Raw genomic sequence first — 18,672 nt, forward strand, 5'->3', positions numbered from 1 at the left:
AGTACAGTAGTTGCAAACCTCGTGCAACCCCGTCCCTCCCTGGCAGGACCCCCTGCTCCTGGGTTCACCCCCCCCCCCATGAGCCACCCTCCCCTGCAGCCCTGGGACCCCCACCAGATCCCAGAGAGAGAGGAGACTCACCAGATCCCAGGAGGGGGCAGCGAGGCAGCCATTGCAGCAGAGACGCAAAGCAACACCCCCTTCCTTGCAGGGAAGGACTGGGGAGGGAGGGGCCTTGGCTCTGGAGGACCTGCCCCCCTTGCTTCCTGGCCTCTCTAGGAAGGCAGCTCAGTTCCCTTTAACCCTTGCAGTGCCGAGTCCCCCAGCTCAGCCCTTCCTCTCAATTCAGCTTGAATTGCTGGAGCGCAGAAAGGGGGGGGGGAGTGGAGATCCAGAGACGGGGAGCAACTGGGGCGGAGTGGGGAGCCTGTGCAACTGCCTCTCCCCCCCCCTCCACTTTCCCTCCCGGCTGGACCAGAGCAGCTTCTCTTCGGGGGCCACGGCCCCTCTCCCCCCCACAGCCACCAATAGATTGATTGACATATTTATGGAACCATTTAAAGCCAATTTTGCGGGGGGGGGGAGAGACCTGAATCCTGATTGGAAGGGATCCAAATGGTCCGGATCCTCCAGACGTGCTTGTAGTTGTTCAGCAACCACCTGTTAAATCACCTTGCCCAAGAATGGAAGATTTGAGACTGGGCGATAGTTGGCCATACTGGCCGGGTCTAAAGATGGTTTTTTTAAGAAGCGGTTTAATGACCGCCTCTTTCAGAGGATCTGGGAATGTTCCCTCACGGAGGGAAGCATTCACCACCCCACAGAGCCCATCGCCCAGCCCTTCCCGGCTTGCTTTTATGAGCCAGGATGGGCAAGGGTCAAGGAGACAGGTGGTTGGTTTCACGCTTCCAAGCAGCCTGTCCACATCCTCGGGGGTAACGGATTGAAATTGATTCCATGCAACTTGACCAGACAGAGCTCCAGCACTCTCCCGCCCCAGCCTTGCTCCCACGGTGGTGTCTAGCTCCTTTCGAATATGAGTGATTTTATCTGCAAAAAACTTTGCAAAATCATTGCAGGAGATCTTGGGGTCTTTACCAGGCTCCGATGGCAAAGGTGGTTCTGTTCAATTGCAAACCACCTGAAAGAGTCTCCTCCTCCTGTTTTCTGCAGATGCAATAGAGGCGGTGAAGAAAGTCCGCTTTGCCGTCACTATCGCCACTTGGTAGGCTTGACGTTGAGCTCTAACCCGTGTCTGGTACAATTAAAAATGAGTTTTCCACCACTGGCTCTCTAGCCATCTCAGCAATTGTTTCATCGTGCTCAGCTCCAGGGAAAACCATGGGGCTGTCTGCGCTTCATTCAGTCAGAGAAGGCGCTTCAGAGCTAGACAGTCGATAGCCCTGGTTAACTCCATATTCTATGGGCCACCAGGGAATCAGCTAAAAGGTCATCAACATGGGATAAAGCATCCCCTACCACTCTCTGGAACCCATTTGGATCCATTAAGTGGCGGGGGCGGAGCATCCATATTGGTCCTACCTCCCCGCAAAGGGGAAGCATCACGGAGAAGTCCAGTTGTACCAGGAAGTGATCTGACCATGGCAATTAGAGACCTGCAGCTAATCTTGCACCAAAGAGTTGCCCCATTGTATCAGGAGACATTCTGTCCGTAAGGTACCAGGAATGGCCTTACTGTTAGGATATTTCCGTTCCACCTTAAAAGGGAGCAGGCTTTGTGAGTCACAGAGTCTGCGCATGTCCTGTTCACAGGATGTTTATGTTTCCTATTGCTTTCGTTCTCTCTCTCTGTTGGAGACACTGACGCAGGCAGTCATGTCTTTCTTTGTTCTGACCAACGCTGAATAAAGCTTGTAAATAATGCTCTACTGAGTGCAACTTCTGCTGTGACTATCTGCTGATAGAGTGTGCATGAGCTCTAGAATGTGGCAAGATAACTTCTAGAAACTCATGTCGCTAATCGATGATACTGCGTGCCTACCAGAGATCAATGGATCGTCCGGCACACGGCTTGGGGCCATGATGGACTTTATCTCCCTGGCAGTATCCCAACACTTACTCCTTGTTCACCACATACCAGAGTGTATGCATAATACAGAAGAGGCCCACATGCTGCGTGAAGGTGCCCAGAGAGTCCTTTGTTTGCTTGCTTAATTAATATGCAATTAACCAGATACCTTATATGGATTCACTAGTAGGGTGTTATCCCAAATGATTGCAAGGTACTCCATGCATATGTATAGTCTTAACAGATAAGGGAAAAATATATTAGGAAGGCCCCTTCTTCAGGAGGGTTCTCAGTCCTTTTGGATGTGAATCCACCAAGCCTGTCTGTCTGGCCAGCAAAGACAATAAACATTCCTTTGTTCTTCTCATGCAAAAGCGTGGCATTTTCCTTTCAGCCTGTTAATTAGCAAAATCTGACCATGGCACTTCATTTGTCTCACTTTTACTTAGCATCACATCACCCACATCCACAGAGGTGAACACTTGGTCTAAGGCATGTCCGTGACTATGATTTGGGCCAAACTTATTCAGGCACAGCCCCATGGAGGCCATGCTTTCCACGAAGTCCCAAGCCGCCCCTTGTAAGGTCATGTCGGCATGGATGTTAAAATCCCCTAGGACGACCAAGCTAGGTGTCTCCAGGAGAACATCCGCCACGACCTGAAGCAGCTCGGGCAGGGAATCCTTGGTGCAGCGGGGAGGTCGGTACACCAAAAGGAATCCTGTACTGCCCCTATTGCCCAACTTCCAGAACATGCACTTGGAGAACTGGGTCTTCCCAATAGGACGCCTGGTGCAAACTAATGACTTCCTAAAAATCACTGCAACCCCCCCTCCCCACCCACATGACCTGGGTTGCTGTGCGTAAGAGAAACCTGGTGGAAAAGCAGCGGCAAGGACAGGCCCATCTGCTTCATCCAACCAAGTCTCTGTTACACATGCCAGGTCAAGTCCTCCATCCACAATTAAGTCATGGATGACAGCCGTCTTGTGAGTCATTGACCTGGCATTTCACAGCAGCACTTTAAGATGTGGGTCTCCCTTGCTGATTCCAGAATACATCCAGTCAAGACCAGACCCAGAGGCAGGGATAGTCCTCAAACAGCAACTAAATCTGCTTCCTTGGTAATGACGCGGTCTGGCCTTAGCGTAACTCCTCCTCCTACCCGTGGTCACTGAGATCGGATGAGCCAGTGCACCCCCCACCCCCGTGGAAACTGCCCCAGCCATTCTGTTGGCTGGGGCCCACTCCCAGGAAGACCTTAAAACAAAACACAAACTATACAACAGCTAATAAAACAATAAAAAGCAAAAACAAAACAGCAACAACAATTATACTTAAATTAACCCCCAACTAGATGTCCATCCCATCCTCAACAAAGCAAAGGGGGGGGGGAGAATAAAAAACTAAAAATGCCACAGACTGCTTAAGAACATTTTAAAACACATTAGACACTTGAAACAGTGAAGCAATAGTAGAAGACCCCCCCCCCCCGCCTGCAATTCCCAAAGAGTTTGTTCCAATGAATCCAGCCCCACCCTCTAGGCCAGTGTTTCCCAACCGGTGTTCCGCGGCACAGTAGTGTGCCGCCGGAGGTCGCCTGGTGTGCCGTGGGAGGGAGGCGGGCGAGTCGGGCTAATCCTCCGACGAGCTCCACCTCCAGACCCATTGCTCAAATCCTTTAACCCAGCAAGGCAGGAGGGCGGGGGGGGGGGGAGAGAAAGAGAAAAAAGAAAGGGTGGAAAAAAAGAAGGGGAAGAGAAAATATTTTTTTTAAAAAAGGAAAGAGAGGGAAAAAAGCGAGGGATGGAGGAAGGTCGTTCCTCGATAGAAAGGACTGAAGGGGTGGCAGCTGCGTGGCTGACAATGGGGGTGGCGGGGGGGGGGAGAGACGGGAGAGGGACCGTCTCTCCTTTTCTCCAGGCGAGAATGCTGTGTGGCTTCTTCTTCGGAGCGGGGGGAGAACTGTGTGGCAAGACCCCAAACGTTTTTTCTGTGGAGAAAAACGATTGCTCCGACCGAGGGAAGAGAGTGAGTTGCGCGGAGCGCCTGCCTGACAATGCCTCGGAAGGAATCGAGATTTGGGGTGGGTGGGTGGAGTGACGGGACGGCGGTGTCGCCTCCTCTCTCTTTCTCCCTCCTCCGCGGCCGCTAGCGACGGGCTTTTAACTTCTCCCAACTTTTGTGTGCGCGCGCGGCCCTCGAAGTCCCCCCTTCCTGGGGGACCCGACTAGGCCCTGCCCGCCGCTGGGTGAGAGCGCAGCCTAGGGAGCCGCATTGCCGCTGCCGTGCGCCTGGCTGGGTGGGGGGAGGGGACCCTGGCGGCGGCGGCCCCAGCGGCGCCTTGGTGCTCGTGCGGGACTCACTCGGCTGGTGCCGGCCTCTCAGGGCGGAGGCCTAGTCGCGGGCTTCTGGGTGTTGGGGTTGCTACGCGCCTCAGTCCCCGGGGACCCAGCGAGTGTGTGGCTATGAATGGGAGGGTGGCGGTGGTGGGGCGGCGGCGGGCCTCTCCCCCTTCCTTTCTGCGAGGGACTCTTCTTGTTGAATGTGGGGCTGGGAGAGAGGCGCGCATTTCTGCTCCCCCTCCCGCTTTGTACATGGAGAATGGCCTTGTCCTCCTCCCTCCCCCTTCCGCCGTGTAGCGCGGAGGGTGTGCGTCTAATCCCCTCTCCACCTGCTCCCTGAGCTGCTACCCTTGTGTAAGGGGAGGCTGCGAGTGTGTATCCGACGCAGGCAGCATGCTCTTATTTCTCCCACCTTAAATCAGCGCTAATTGCGCCTGGACGCAGTATTTACTTCCGAGTAGGCCCCCTTCTCCCCCCCCCCCCGTAGCACCTGACGTTGCTATTCGTATCATCAGGTTTGTTTGTTGATAATTTAATTGTTTTAAAAGCATCATGCTAAAGAGCTCTCTCCCACCCCCAGACCCTTGGGCAAAACAGAAACACACACATACACAAACACAGAGATTGAGCCCTGCAGGTTTTATGAAATGAATGGATTCTGAATGCCTGTTTCAGTGGCTTGTCCGCCTTAGGCTGCTGGGCCAGACACCTGTTACACGGTGCAGTCCGTAAGCTGTGAGCGCTGCTACCTGCCGCCGAGACCACGTAACGACAGTCTTGAAAGACCTACACTGGCTCCCAGTACCTTTCCGAGCACAATTCAAAGTGTTGGTGCTGACCTTTAAAGCCCTAAGCGGTTTCGGTCCAGTATACCTGAAGTAGCGTCTCCGCCACCATCGTTCAGCCCAGACACTGAGATCCAGTGCCAAGGGCCTTCTGGCAATTCCCTCACTGTGAAAAGTGAGGTTACAGGGAACCAGGCAGAGGGCCTTCTCGGTAGTGGCGCCCGCCCTGTGGAATGCCCTCCCATCAGACATCAAAGAGATAAACCAGTGTTTCCCAACCGGTGCGAGACGTTGCCTGGTGTGCCGTGGGAGGGAGGCGGGCGAGGCGGGCGGCGAGAGGCGGGGCGGCGGCGGCGAGGAGAGGCCGCCCAGTGCGGGGCTCTCGCCGTCTGCCTGCCTGGCTGCCTGCGTGGCGCTGACGTCACAGGGCTGTAACGTGCCCCACATAGGCACACGCGGGGTGGCGAGCGAGCGAGCTCCCACATCCCATCGCCGCTCGCTTCGGCCGGCCTACTGGGCTGTCGCAGGCAGAAGGCCTGCGCATGCTCGAGGTTTTCGCGCCTTTTGGATTCCCTTCACGCCTTCTTCCTCCCGGGTCCTTGAGAGCGCGGGAAGCGGCAGCGCGAGACCGGCGTTGAGCCTGGTAGGTATTGCGCTTGCCAAGGCAGTCATTTGGGAAATGAAAACTTGCAAAGCAAGCAACCAGTTCAATCTGAAGTACGTGTATGCTTAATATCCTGTATCTGAAACCTGTTCTGCCCCCTCCCCCACACTTGGTGCCATTTTCATCTATACATGCAGCAGAGTAAGTTGACCCAGAATAGTACCAATTCAGATGGCAGATGGGAGAATGACAGTGCTGAATGCTTTCCCATGTAGAACAGTCCCTGCAAATAAAAACCTAGCATATTTGGAAGAGGGATGCTAGCCTAACCATTACCTTCTATGCTGTTACTATTTTTTTATTTTTTTTACATAAGTAAAAAGTGACCTTTCCCCATCTGGCATGGTGGTGTGCCTCGAGACTTTTTTTCATGAAACAAGTGTGCCTTTGCCCAAAAAAGGTTGGGAAACACTGCTCTAGGCACTGCAGCAGGAGTCTGGGAGGGTGAGGGCCTGGGTCCTGCCCTCTAGGCCAGTTGGAAAAAGCCTTGGAAGGGAGCAGGCCCTGCAGTCCTCAGCACAGCCGATTAAATCATATTCCCATCATAAATGAGTAATACTTTCTCATGCATGTTTTTTATGCTAATATACAAAGGTATATCATTTCCACTCCAGAAATGCTGAACTGCTAATTCAAGGGACACTGAAGTCCTTGCAGAGATGACAGGGCAGCTTTCCAGATTAGGTAGCTGGGAGTGAGGCAGTTGGAAGAGTGGCACTGGGCTTGCTAAGATGCCAAATACTACAGGAATTGCGTTCTTAGCACTGTAATACCATTTTAATTTTTTAAGATTGTTTTTTCAGTCATGGCAATGTGTGAGGAAATACTCCACATCTGCCAAGCTTTCAGGAGCAGGACTAAGGGCTCTTCCTCACCGACTGTGGACAACACTGTTTTTATTTATTGTCATGGTACAGAAGATAAATTTTGAGAAGGCAACGCCAGAATCTCTTATATTTACCCTCCCCCTTCCGCTCTTCTTTCAGGCGTTCCCAACACCGAGATCAAGGACAGAGAGCTTGGACTGGCTCTTCCTCACCATCTGTGGACAACGCTTCCAAGGCTATCTGACCTGTTGGCAGCCTGTCCTTGCCTTGGCGGCCTCCAGCTCTCATCTCCCATCTTCCTGTTCATTATCATCATTTCTACCTACAGGTTTGTTGGGGTTGAGATTATTGAGCTGATGATGGAATGATTTTTCATCAATAAATATGATTTGTTCTTGTCTGTAAATGAAGTCACATTTGAAACAATACAGAGCAGTAAAGGGGAATTTCCTAGGAGGTGTTTTATTCAGTCTCACCTGCAATTATGTGTGTTCAACACACAGAAACACATAGATAATGTGAAATTACTGGGTGTTACAGTGTCCAAATAGGGACGCGGGTGGCGCTGTGGGTAAAACCTCCGTGCCTAGGACTTGCTGATCGTATGGCCGGCGATTCGAATCCGTGCGGTGGGGTGAGCTCCCATCTTTCGGTCCCAGCTCCTGCCCACCTAGCAGTTCGAAAGCACCCCTAAGTGCAAGTAGATAAATAGGTACCGCTTTAGAGCGGGAAGGTAAACTGCGTTTCTGTGTGCTGCGCTGGTGCTGGCTCGCCAGAGCAGCTTCGTCACGCTGGCCACGTGACCCGGAAGTGTCTCCGGACAGCGCTGGCCCCTGGCCTCTTAAGTGAGATGGGCGCACAACCCTAGAGACGGACACGACTGGCCCGTACGGGCAGGGGTACCTTTACCTTTTTACAGTGTCCAAATAACACTCAACACATGCAAGTAGATTAATGGCTCTCCACCTCCTTTTTTGAAAAAGTTGTTTTTATTTATTTTCATGGTACAGAAGATAGTTACAACATTAAACAACAAATCACTTGTCCTGATGAAATTACACACTTTATTCTTGCCATGTGTTACAATTTCATTTAATTATTCTAAAATATTACACCACCTTTTCCCATGAGTGCTGGGTGGATTATTAGCAATTTATGTATTGAATAAACATTGGCTTATTCAACCTTATTCAAAGCTTTACTGAAATCAAGATGCACTATTTCCACAGCTTTCCCCTGATCAACAAAGTTTGTAACTCTATCCAAAAAAAGGGGAGGAGAGATTTCTCTGGCTTGACTTGTTTTTGGGAAAGTCATGCTTTCATCCTGTATGTTTATATCGTGAAATCTTCAGATGAAGGACACATCAATTTTAAAAATAGTAATAAATAAGAAGGATACGGACAAGCTGGAACATGTGCAAAGGAAGACGACCAAGATGATATTATTTTATTATTGCATTTATTTAATTTCTATACCATCTTATACCAGGGGTGCCAACTTGAATAAAATACTGGGGGAGAGGTAAGTCCCGCCTTGCATAATCAATCACATGGTGTGGTGTATGCACACCATTTGAATGACAATGCCTATCAACTGGGGGGGGGGCCCTCAAATATTTTGGGCAGAAACAAAGACCTCTCAGCCTTTAAGTGTTGCCTCCTATGCCCTATACCCTCAGGGCAGTTTCAAAATTAAATCATAATATAAAAAACAAAACAAAAAAATTAAAAAAACCGTAACCCCCCAAACACACCACATTTTAAAAGGCCATTTGATGTCAATCAGCCAAAGGCTTGGGTAAAGAGGTGTTGTTTTTCCATGAAGCCTAAAGCTGTATCATGGATGTTTTTATCTGCCCTTTGCATGAATCCTTTCATGAGAACTGAGAGAGGAGCTATAGCTGAAGCAATTGTATGGTTTCTCCCATATGAATTCTTTGATGGGAAGTGACATTGTGGCTGTGACTGAGGCATTTCCACATTCCATGCACTGCTAGGATTTTGCCCCTCTGTGAATTCTCTGATGCTTAGCGAGATAGGAGCTCGTACTGAAGTTCCTTCCACATTCCACACAATTATAGGGTTTCTCCCCTGTATGAATTCTTTGATGGGAAGTGAGGTCAGAGCTCTTCCTGAAGCTCTTTCCACATTCCACACACTGATAGGGTTTCTCCCCTGTATGAATTCTCTGATGGCAACTGAGAGCAGAGCTACAGCTGAAGCTCTTTCCGCATTCCACGCACTGATAGGGTTTCTCGCCTGTATGAATTCTTTGATGGGAAGTGAGACAGAAGCTTGTAATGAAGCTCTTTCCACATTCCACGCACTGATAGGGTTTATCCCCTCTGTGAATTCTCTGATGGGTCATGAGATTGGAGCTCTTACTGAAGCTTTTTCCACATTCCAAGCAATTATATGGTTTCTCCCCTGTATGAATTCTTTGATGGGAAGTGAGAGAGGAGTTGTGACTGAAGCTCTTTCCACATTCCAAGCAAGTGTATGGTTTATCCCCTGTATGAATTCTCTGATGCTTAGTGAGATCGGAGTTTGTACTAAAGCTCTTTCCACATTCCGCACACTGATAGGGTTTCTCCCCTGTATGAATTCTTTGATGGGAAGTGAGATTGGAGCTTGTACTGAAGTTTTTTCCACATTCCACACACTGATAGGGTTTCTCCCCTGTATGAATTCTTTGATGTAAAGTGAGATCGGTGCTCCGACAGAATCTCTTTCCACATTCCACGCACTGATAGGGTTTCTCCCCTGTATGAATTCTTTGATGTAAAGTGAGATCGGTGCTCCGACAGAATCTCTTTCCACATTCCACGCACTGATAGGGTTTCTTCCCCCTATGAATTCTTTGATGGGAAGTAAGAGAGGAATTGTGACTGAAGCTCTTTCCACATTCCAAGCAATTGTATGGTTTATCCCCTGTATGGATTCTTTGATGGGAACTGAGATCGGTCCTCCAACAGAATCTCTTTCCACATTCCATGCACTGAAAGGGTTTCTCCCCTGTATGAATTCTTTGATGGTCAGTGAGGTGGGAGCTCCTTCTGAAGTTCTTTCCACATTCCACACACTGATAGGGTTTCTCCCCTGTATGAATTCTTTGATGGGAAGTGAAAGACGAGTTGTGACTGAAGCTCTTCCCACAGTCTACGCACTGATATGGTTTCTCCCCTGTATGAATTATTTGATGGGAAGTGAGATTCGAGCTCATACTGAAGCTCTTTCCACATTCCACACACTGATAGGGTTTTTCCCCTGTATGGATTCTTTGATGAGAAGTGAGATGGTGGCTCTTACGAAAGCTCTTTCCACATTCCGCACATTTATAGGGTTTCTCTCCTGTATGAATTCTCTGATGGGAACTCAGAGAGGACCTGCTACTGAAGCTCTTTCCACATTCCATACACTGATAGGGTTTCTCCCCTGTATGAATTATTTGATGGGAAGTGAGATGGGAGCTATGATTGAAGCTCTTTCCACATTCCATGCACTGATAGGGTTTCTTCCCAGTGGGATTTCTTTGATCTGAAGTGGAATGGAAACTTTTTCCACTTTCAAGATATTTATAAGGCTTCTCCATTGTGGGGATTATGTCCTGGTCACCCTTGTTCTTGATTTCCAGTTCATCTGCAATGAAGAGAGAAATTGATTAGTGCCTATTGGAGAAAAAGAGCCCACAATTCATGAAGAATACTTGTTAACATTGGTAATAGAAGAATAACACATGGGTTAGATGAATGGTTTTTACTACAGGGTTGGATGCATATATTAGCAGGGATCAACTGACATCCTTCATATAATAATTTTTTTAATTGGATTTTCAATTAAATGTTTACATAGACAATCAAATAGAAATAAGAAGAAATACAGGATTCTCTTGAACTCTTGGACTTCCCACCACCCCTCCCTGGGTTACATATTTATCCTTTTCTTCTGCATATTTTATCTTTCTGTATTATTTCATTTTTCCATAGTATCTCAAGTCCTTGTTACATTACCAGTGTTATTTAAGTCCTTGTAAAGATTTCAATTGCTTACAGTGTTTTTCCAAATACAATGTGAATTTCCCCCATTCTTTAATGAAGTCTTGGTCTTCGTGGTTTCAGATTTTCCCAGTCATTCTTGTATCTCAGCATAGTCCATCCATTTAGTTTGTCATTCCTCTCTTGTAGGGACTTTATCATATTACCATCTCTGGGCCACAATCATTCACATGGCTTTCATTGCATACATAAAATGTTTTTTCTGCACCTTCGGTTTTTCTGCACCTATAATTCCTAATAATAAAGATTCTGGGTTTTTTAACACATGCCATTTTAAACTGTTTTTTAGTTCATTATATATCATTTCCCAGAACTCTTTCATTATTTTACAATTCCACTACATATGATAAAAGTTGCCTTCTTTCTCTTTACATTTCTAGCAAATGTTAAAACCTGTTCCATACATTTTTGCTAATTTACATGGAGTTACGGGACTTCCGGATGGCTGCTGCTTGCCTCTGGACGAACAGCCTTCGAGCTCCCAATGGATTTAAAAATTATAATATGGAATGTGAATGGACTAAATGACAAGGCAAAAAGAATTAAGATGGAGCATGCTTTAAATAAGCAAAAACTAGATATGATATGTTTGCAAGAAACTCATGTCATACAAAAGCACAGGAGAGTTCTCTCTAATAAGAAACTAGGTCTAGAATTTGTTTTCTCAGATAAAAAACAAAAAAGGGGGCATAGTGATTTATGCTAAACCACAGCTCATGCTGTTATTTAAAGATCCAGAAGGAAGGATAGTCATTATCGAGATTTTGGCCCAAGGAGAAAAATTCATAATTATTGGTATCTACGCCCCAAATTTTAAAAAAGTGAATTTCCCCAATTACTTGAGGAAACAACAGCAGAATATGTGGGAGAAAGGATAGTTCTCCTAGGTGATTTAAATGGAGTGCCTGTCCCAGAGTTAGATAGAACAAAGAGAAAAACAGAAAACAAACAATCAAAACTACTTCTCTTCTTTTGAATGACAGAAACTTTAAACATTTACAATGCATGGAGAACAAAACACCCAACTAAAAGAGAATATACCCATATTTCAGACCCAATAACTCAGCGGGAAGGATAAATGCCATTTGGATAACTAAGGAATTAACACTGAGAGCTAGCAAAGCTGAAATAAAACCTAAAACTATTTTGGATCATAATGCAGTCTCAGTTTGGTTAAAGAAAGAGGGAAAACTACCAATGAGATGGAGACTAAATGAGAATCTATTAATCGGTGATAAGATCCGGCAAAAGGCCAAACTGACGCTAAAATAATTTTTTGAACTCAACCTAAATAAAGGAATGAACAGCAAAATAGTTTGGGACACCAGTAAGGCAGTATTAAGAGGATTTTTTTATTCAGCAAAATGGCATTAATTTTTTAAAAAAAAATATTGTGAAAGTAGTTTTACGTTGTTTTCCAACAATTCCTTCTCAAACCTCAATATTTCATTTGCAAAACCCTTTCTCTTATCTATTTCAAAAACCTCATTTAACTGGTGATACTGTAACCAATCTGTTAGAAGGTCTCTTATATCTTCGAACTTTTAAAATTGTTATTGCTGTTCCACTTCCATTAATAACTCCCTATATGTTACCCAATTCTTTCTCATATTTAGTTTCTTCATGATATCACTTCTAGCAGGGAGATCCACCACAGCGTTTTCTCTTCTAAAAAAGTTTTATATATCTCCCATACCTCATTTATTGACTTTCTTACCACATGTTTCAGGAATCCTCTGTGTGCCTTCACTTTCTCATACAATAGATATGCATGCCAACCAAATCTAGCATCATGTCCTTCCATAGCTAAAAGATCTGGGGTTGGTTTTTAAAAAATATTCCACTCCTGTAGCCAGCAAATACTGGGCGCCTCATAATACAACTTTAAACCTGGTAGGGAGAAGCCACCTCTGTCTTTGGAATCTATTAACATCTTACATTTCATTCTTGGCTTCTCCCCTTGCCAGATAAATCTTGAAATATCTTTCTGCCATTCTTTGAAATGTCCTGTTCCGCTAACCACTGAAATTGTTTGGAACAAAAATAAAATTCTCGGCACTACATTCATTTTTATCACAGATATCATTCCCCAAAACTCTTAAGTTTGTCTTTATTTCTCTCTAGGTAGTTGTATAGTTATCCTTAAAGAGATTTATAGATTTTGTTAATGAAACTCCTAAATATTTGACCTTTTTATTTATTGTCAGTTCCATAATTGGTTTAATTCGTTTTTATGTTGTTCCAGCATATTTTTCACCAACATATTCATTTTACCCTTGTTCAATTTGAAACCTGCTATTTGCGCAGACTCATAAATCTAATTTAAGACCCTCAATGTACTAACCCCAGGGCAGGGGTCAGCAAGATTTACCTTGCCTGGGCGGTTCAATCCAGCAGAGATCACTCCGTGGGTGCAGACACGATTTCCGGCGCAGCGGAAGCAAGTCCCCGTGCCACACTGCGCCGCTTTAGCACAGCGTGTGGGGACTCGCCAAGTGGGTGGCTCGGTTCCGGGGCGGCTCGTGGAATGGTTAAACAACCCTTGTGGGCGGCTTGTGGCCCATGGGTCTTAGGTTGCCAATACCTTCCCATGGGTCTTCGACAGTTATTACAAGGGCATCTGCAAATGCTGTCAATTGATAAACATTACTACCCACCATTGCTGGACACTTTTGGGGCTCAAGTAGCCCTCTTTGGCTTTTGGGGGGCTCACCTTCTCGCTTTTCCCCGACCCCCGGGGTGATCCGAGTCAGTTCCTAAGAACTGGACTCTCACCCTATTGCCATTTTTACGGCAAACTGGAAGTCTCAACTGATATCCTTAGATGAACCTGTGATTCAGATAAGCCTGGCTCTTCTCTTGAATGGATTTTGTTTGGCTCCATCATGGAATCCCCTCCATTTCCAATATCAGCCTTCTCTTTGGTCAACCAAAGACTGACAGGAGCAAAACAAAAACAGAAAACCTGACAGGAGCTACTACAACTTCCCTAACAACTCAGAGGTTTACATTTAAAATTGCCTGGGCAATTCAGACTGGTCTGATAATTGTTTAAGCAGCTGCAACTGGAGGAAGAACATTCACGGTGAAAAGAATAATTCACAGTTCAAGGTTTATTGTGGGAATATTGTAATCCCAGGTGATTTAAGGGGGCGCTGTTGAATTCTAAGAAAATATATGAGGTTCATCACAGAGAGCTGTTTTGAATTTAAAAACAGATATTATGATCCCACGAGAAGCCTTACCAAGAGAGGCCATGATCCTACGATTCTCCTCCATGACGTCCTTATGCAGAGCTCTCTGGTCAGGATCCAGCAACTCCCACTCCTTATCCGTGAAACAAACAGCAACATCTTCAAAGCACACTGGACCCTGAAAGAAAAATTGAAATGTCCTACTCTGAGACAACAGTGTTGTTCACCACCACTCATTGAGCTATGACATTGCTTCATCCCTCGGCCTCTGTCCCCACAAGGCAGCTTCCCCTGACCTGATCAGGTTCCACAGCCACTGCTTCCCTTCTGCCCCCATGAAAAGGCGGATCAGGAGGTCTTGCCGGCATCATTCTGTCACCTGCAAGAGAAAAAAGGTAAGCAGGATGCCAGGAGTGCCTGCTTCTCTCACAGGTGAAATAGGGCATCTCTAACTACAGATGGGACTTCCAGAAAGCCTTTCCTGTTGAGTGCAGTTGGACGTTTGTGCCCATTTCATATGTTAGTTGTGCAGAAATACATCTCTCCTCCTCTGGACCCTTGTTCCCAACAGTCCCCCCAAAACAAGATGAAAATAACCCACAGATTAGTTGGGAAAGCAACAGAATGAGAACAAATGGAGAAAAGCCACCTTCCTCCTTACCCAGTGGCCTCTCTCTGGTGTCCAACAGAGGCCTCTCTGCCTCACAGGAATCCAGGTCCATTTCTGCAAAGAGATCCTTTTCCTGAAAAAGAACAGATTCAAAACAGAGAAAGGTGAGAAATATTAGAAAGGGAATTACAAAGACAAAAACTGTGAGGGTGTGAAATCATATTCCACAGATGCCTTCCTAGGAAAAGGAAGGACCATCAGGAGAGCATTATGTTCTTCGTCCTGTTTGGAGCCCCTTGGGAGTATCCAGCCAGAGGAAAGTCTCTCTCACCTGCTTCCTCTCCTCTGCCTGACTCAGGAGGAAACCTTCGGCCAGGGCCACCGCCTGGGAACTGGTCTCCGCTCCGCATTCCCTCACCCAGCTCTCCATCTCCGGAGGAAGGACAGCCAGGAACTGCTCCAAGATCACCAGGTCCAGCATCTCAGCTTTCGTGTGCCTTTCTGGCTTCAGCCACTGACGGTCAAGGTGGTAGAGTCGGCTGCAAACCTCTCGGGGTCCTTTGGCCTCCTGGAAGCAGAACTGCCTCCACTGCTGGCTCTGCACCTCTGAGCGGAGGGTGTCCTCCTCACCCAGGATCTTCTGCACAGGGTTTTCCCAGAACCCGCCACTGCTCCCAGTTTGGATGGCATGGCCTCTTCCTGCTCCAAGGCCAGCTGAGTCTCGCTCATCCATCTGTGCTCTCAGGAAGCCTCTGAGAGATTGGAAGGAACCCTTTGGTCTTCTGCCAAGTTCTGTCTGTGCCAAATCCTGTGCAAATACTACAAAGCAAATACATTGTTCTGTTATAATGCTGATATACCATAAGAAGAAGAAAAACGGTTCCCTAAGCAAGTTTGTATGGGACTTGCTAGTAACCAGTGTAGGCAGGACTGTACCACAGCCCTGACTCTGCCCAGGAAATTACCATTACAAATCTGCAGGCAACTGGAGACGGGAGAGGGGGGTTACTGGGGTGGGGTCCCTTTTTCTTAGTAATCTTGGGGTACTCGTGGATCCAACATGTTCCCTTAAGGCTCGTGTGGGGGGAGAATAAAGGCCCAAGAACACACACACACACACACACACACACACACTCCCCATTATCATTTGGCACAATCTGGTTGATCTAAATTTGAATTCAAACAAAAATCATTGCATTCTATTTGCATTCTCCCAGGTTCCTCAACAGACGAGCATGTTATCCTGTTTCATTCGCCCCCAAGAGGAAAAATGACTGTTACTCCTATTTAAGCCAAGCACATCCACAAGGGCTCTTGACTATGTGTTTGACTGTGGGGTGCTGAATGTCCCGTTTACCCTTTTTCCAGATTCAGGTAGGTAGCCGTGTTGGTCTGACGCAGTCAACATATATAAAAAAATTGCCCAGTAGCACCTTAGAGACCAACTAAGTTTGTTCTTGGTACAAGCTTTTGTGTGCATGCACACTTCTTCAGATACACACAGGTCTGTATCTGAAGAAGTGTGCATGCACACGAAAGCTTACTGTATAACAAGAACAAACTTAGTTGGTCTCTAAGGTGCTACTGGACAATTATTATTTTTAATTTCCCCTTTTTCTTTTTTGGTTTAAACTAACTCACGAACTAATAATAATAATAATAATAATAATAATAAGAATAGTAATAATAATAATAATAATATCTTTATTGTCATTGCCCCCTTCGGGGACAACGAAATTACTTGACTGCTCCATAAAAACACTAATTAAGACGGCTCGTTCTTGTCTTCATCGTCCTGTATCTCCGTCCCGACGGCAGGAGCTCGAAGAGACAGTGACCAGGATGCGATGGATCTTTTACTATGTCCAGTGCCTTCCTATGGCACCTTGTGGCATAAATCTGCTCTAAGGTGGAGAGTGGGCAGCCAACAATGCTCTCTGCTGCCTTAAGAACCCTGCACAACCCCATCCTGTCCTGGGCAGTACAGCTTCCGTACCACACGCATAAGCCATAAGTGAGCACGCTCTCAATGGCACAGTGATAGAAGGCAAGCAGCAGTTTCTGTGGAAGATGGTTTTTCCTTAGAATTCTCAAAAAGTACAGTCTCTGCTGCGCCTTCTTCACAAGCCCCCTTGTGTTGACCCTCCAGGACAGAAGCTATACACAGACCACTAGTAGTGAAACATATGTTGCAGATCTTGCTGCAAATACGTTGTATTATTTTTTGTGATATACAAAACCCCAGCAGAAAGTTATTCCAGAAAAAGAATAAAAAGACACACCTAGGACCCAACCGGCGCTGCATCTTTGCAGCAGGATCAGGCCACTTCCAAGAGTCCTGGCTTTCTCCAAAAAGGCTGGAACTGTACTTGGCTAAGGATGCTGAGAGTTGCTGAGAGATCCCCAGGAATGGGAGCTCAGTCGGGGGGACGGGATGGAGAGAGAGGGTCTCCCAACCACTCTCAGCACTGGGGGGGGGGGGCTGCCTCTTTCACCCCCAGCCCAGGTTTGCTTCCTTCCCAGCAGGTCTTCTCCTGCCTTGGATGGTGAGACCTTCCCTGATTCTCAGCAGGGCTTTCTGTTCAGTCTCCAAAGATCCCCTGGGGGCTTGCATGTCTGAATGGGCGCAAGTGTGCCAGCCAGGATGAGGCCAGAGGGTCCCTCTTGCGTCCAGCCTCCTCTGACCACAGGGCAACCTGTTGCCTCTCCTGCCTTTCGCCCCTGCAGGACTGGAGCACAAAGAGCCAAGCTCTCCTCCTGGGGGATTCAGGAGCCCCCACCGCCCCCTCCTCCTCCTCCTCCATGAACTGGCCCCATCCTCTTTCAAGCCACCCGGGTTGGTGGCCCCCCCTGGCTCCTGTGGGAGGGAGTTCCACAGTTCAACTCGGCACCTCCATCTTCCCAAAGGATTTCTTGCTTTCTTGCGTTGGTCGGGATTGTTGCTGCTTTCCATTTCTAGCATTTATCTATTGTCCAAACCTTTCTGTCTGGCTGCAGCCTGTGCTAACAGACGTGGCTGATTCCTAAATCTGAAGGGGGTTTATTTGCGTGCCCCTTTTCCCCTGACCCACAGACACCTCCTCGAAGGGGCAAGCAGCACATTTCTACAAATGCAGAACATACAGTACAGTAGTTGCAAACCTAACCCTGGCAGGACACCCTGCTCCTGGGATTACCCCCCCCCCATGATCCATCCTCCCCTGCAGCCCTGGGACCCCCCTTCTCCCCACTGAACCCTCGGGGGGGGGGGAGGAAGAGACTCACCAGATCCCAGGAGAGGATTGCCCTTCCCAAAGGAGTAAGCAGCGTCTTTATACAAATGCAGAATATAGAGAGTACTGTAGTTGCAAACCTCGCGCAACCCCGTCCCTCCTTGGCAGGACCCCCTGCTCCCGGGGCTCCCCCCCCCCACATGAGCCACCCTCTCCTGCCTCCCTGGGACCCCCCCCCTTCTCCCCACTGCACCCTCTGGGGGGGGGAGGAGGAAGAGACTCACCAGATCCCCGTGGAAGAGAACAATGCAGCATTTGCAATAGCAGAAAGCAACCCCCCCCCCACTTGCAGGAAGGGGAGGGAGGGGCTTTTCCTCTGGAGGACTTGGCCCCCCTTTACTTCCTGTGCTCTCTAGGAATGCAGCTCAGTTCCCTTTAACCCTTGCAAAGCCGAGTCCACCTTCTTCAGTCCTCTCTGCCTTTTCTCTCCTGCGTTGCACAATCCCAGAGATGCTCATTTTGAGGGGACGCTCTTGGTTGGTCTGTGATCCGCTCCCTCCCTTGGCCAGAAACTGGAGGAAGAGGTTGCAGGGAAAAGGGGTTTGCAGGAAGCAAGGAACCTCATCCTAGACTGGGAGGGAGCCCTAAGGGTCATCTATTCCAACCCCCCTGCAAGGCAGGAATCTCACCCACAGCATCCAACCTCTGCTTAAAAACCTCCAAGGAAGGAGAGTCCGCCATCTCCCAAGGGATTCTGCTGCTCTTCCCGTCAGAAGGTTCTTCCTGCTCTTTAGGCAGCAGAAACTGCTTTCTGGTCCTCTGGGTCCCTTCTTCTGGGTGCTCCCTCCCCTCTACAGCAGGAGAAAAGAAGCTGGCTCCCTCTTCCATGGGTCAGCCCCCCAGATATTGAGAGGTGGCTCTCAGGTCTCCATCCAGGCAGGTCTCAGCT

The 18,672-nt window shown here is 47.7% G+C and overlaps 2 protein-coding genes across 13 annotated transcripts in view; one reads left to right on the plus strand and one right to left on the minus strand.

Moving 5' to 3' along the window:
* The window catches only part of LOC310705084 (uncharacterized protein), a 242,403-nt gene that overhangs the window by 106,001 nt on the left and 117,730 nt on the right, over positions 1-18,672 (minus strand). For 2 of the 12 annotated variants that reach the window (XM_083499467.1, XM_083499468.1), the window contains 4 exons: positions 14,563-14,644; positions 14,198-14,280; positions 13,953-14,079; positions 8,072-10,291 (listed from right to left, as the gene is read on the minus strand). The exons of 1 other annotated variant lie outside the window; for it this stretch is intronic. In XM_083499467.1, coding sequence (XP_083355593.1) covers positions 8,646-10,291; positions 13,953-14,079; positions 14,198-14,280; positions 14,563-14,644 — 1,938 coding nt within the window. In that variant the 3' untranslated portion in view covers positions 8,072-8,645. Of the gene's footprint in view, positions 1-141; positions 315-8,071; positions 10,292-10,662; positions 11,613-13,952; positions 14,080-14,197; positions 14,281-14,562; positions 14,645-14,842; positions 15,331-16,793; positions 16,902-17,775; positions 17,821-18,007; positions 18,103-18,672 lie in introns of those variants that run through there. 9 more of the 12 variants (XM_083499463.1, XM_083499470.1, XM_083499466.1 and 6 more) reach the window with 8 other exon arrangements.
* Positions 1-18,672, plus strand: part of LOC310705024 (uncharacterized protein) — a 275,548-nt gene that overhangs the window by 98,713 nt on the left and 158,163 nt on the right. The gene's annotated exons all lie outside the window — the stretch shown is intronic.

The sequence above is a fragment of the Podarcis liolepis genome, assembly GCF_965112155.1.
Source record: "Podarcis liolepis genome assembly, chromosome: 4".
Lineage (NCBI taxonomy): Eukaryota > Metazoa > Chordata > Lepidosauria > Squamata > Lacertidae > Podarcis > Podarcis liolepis.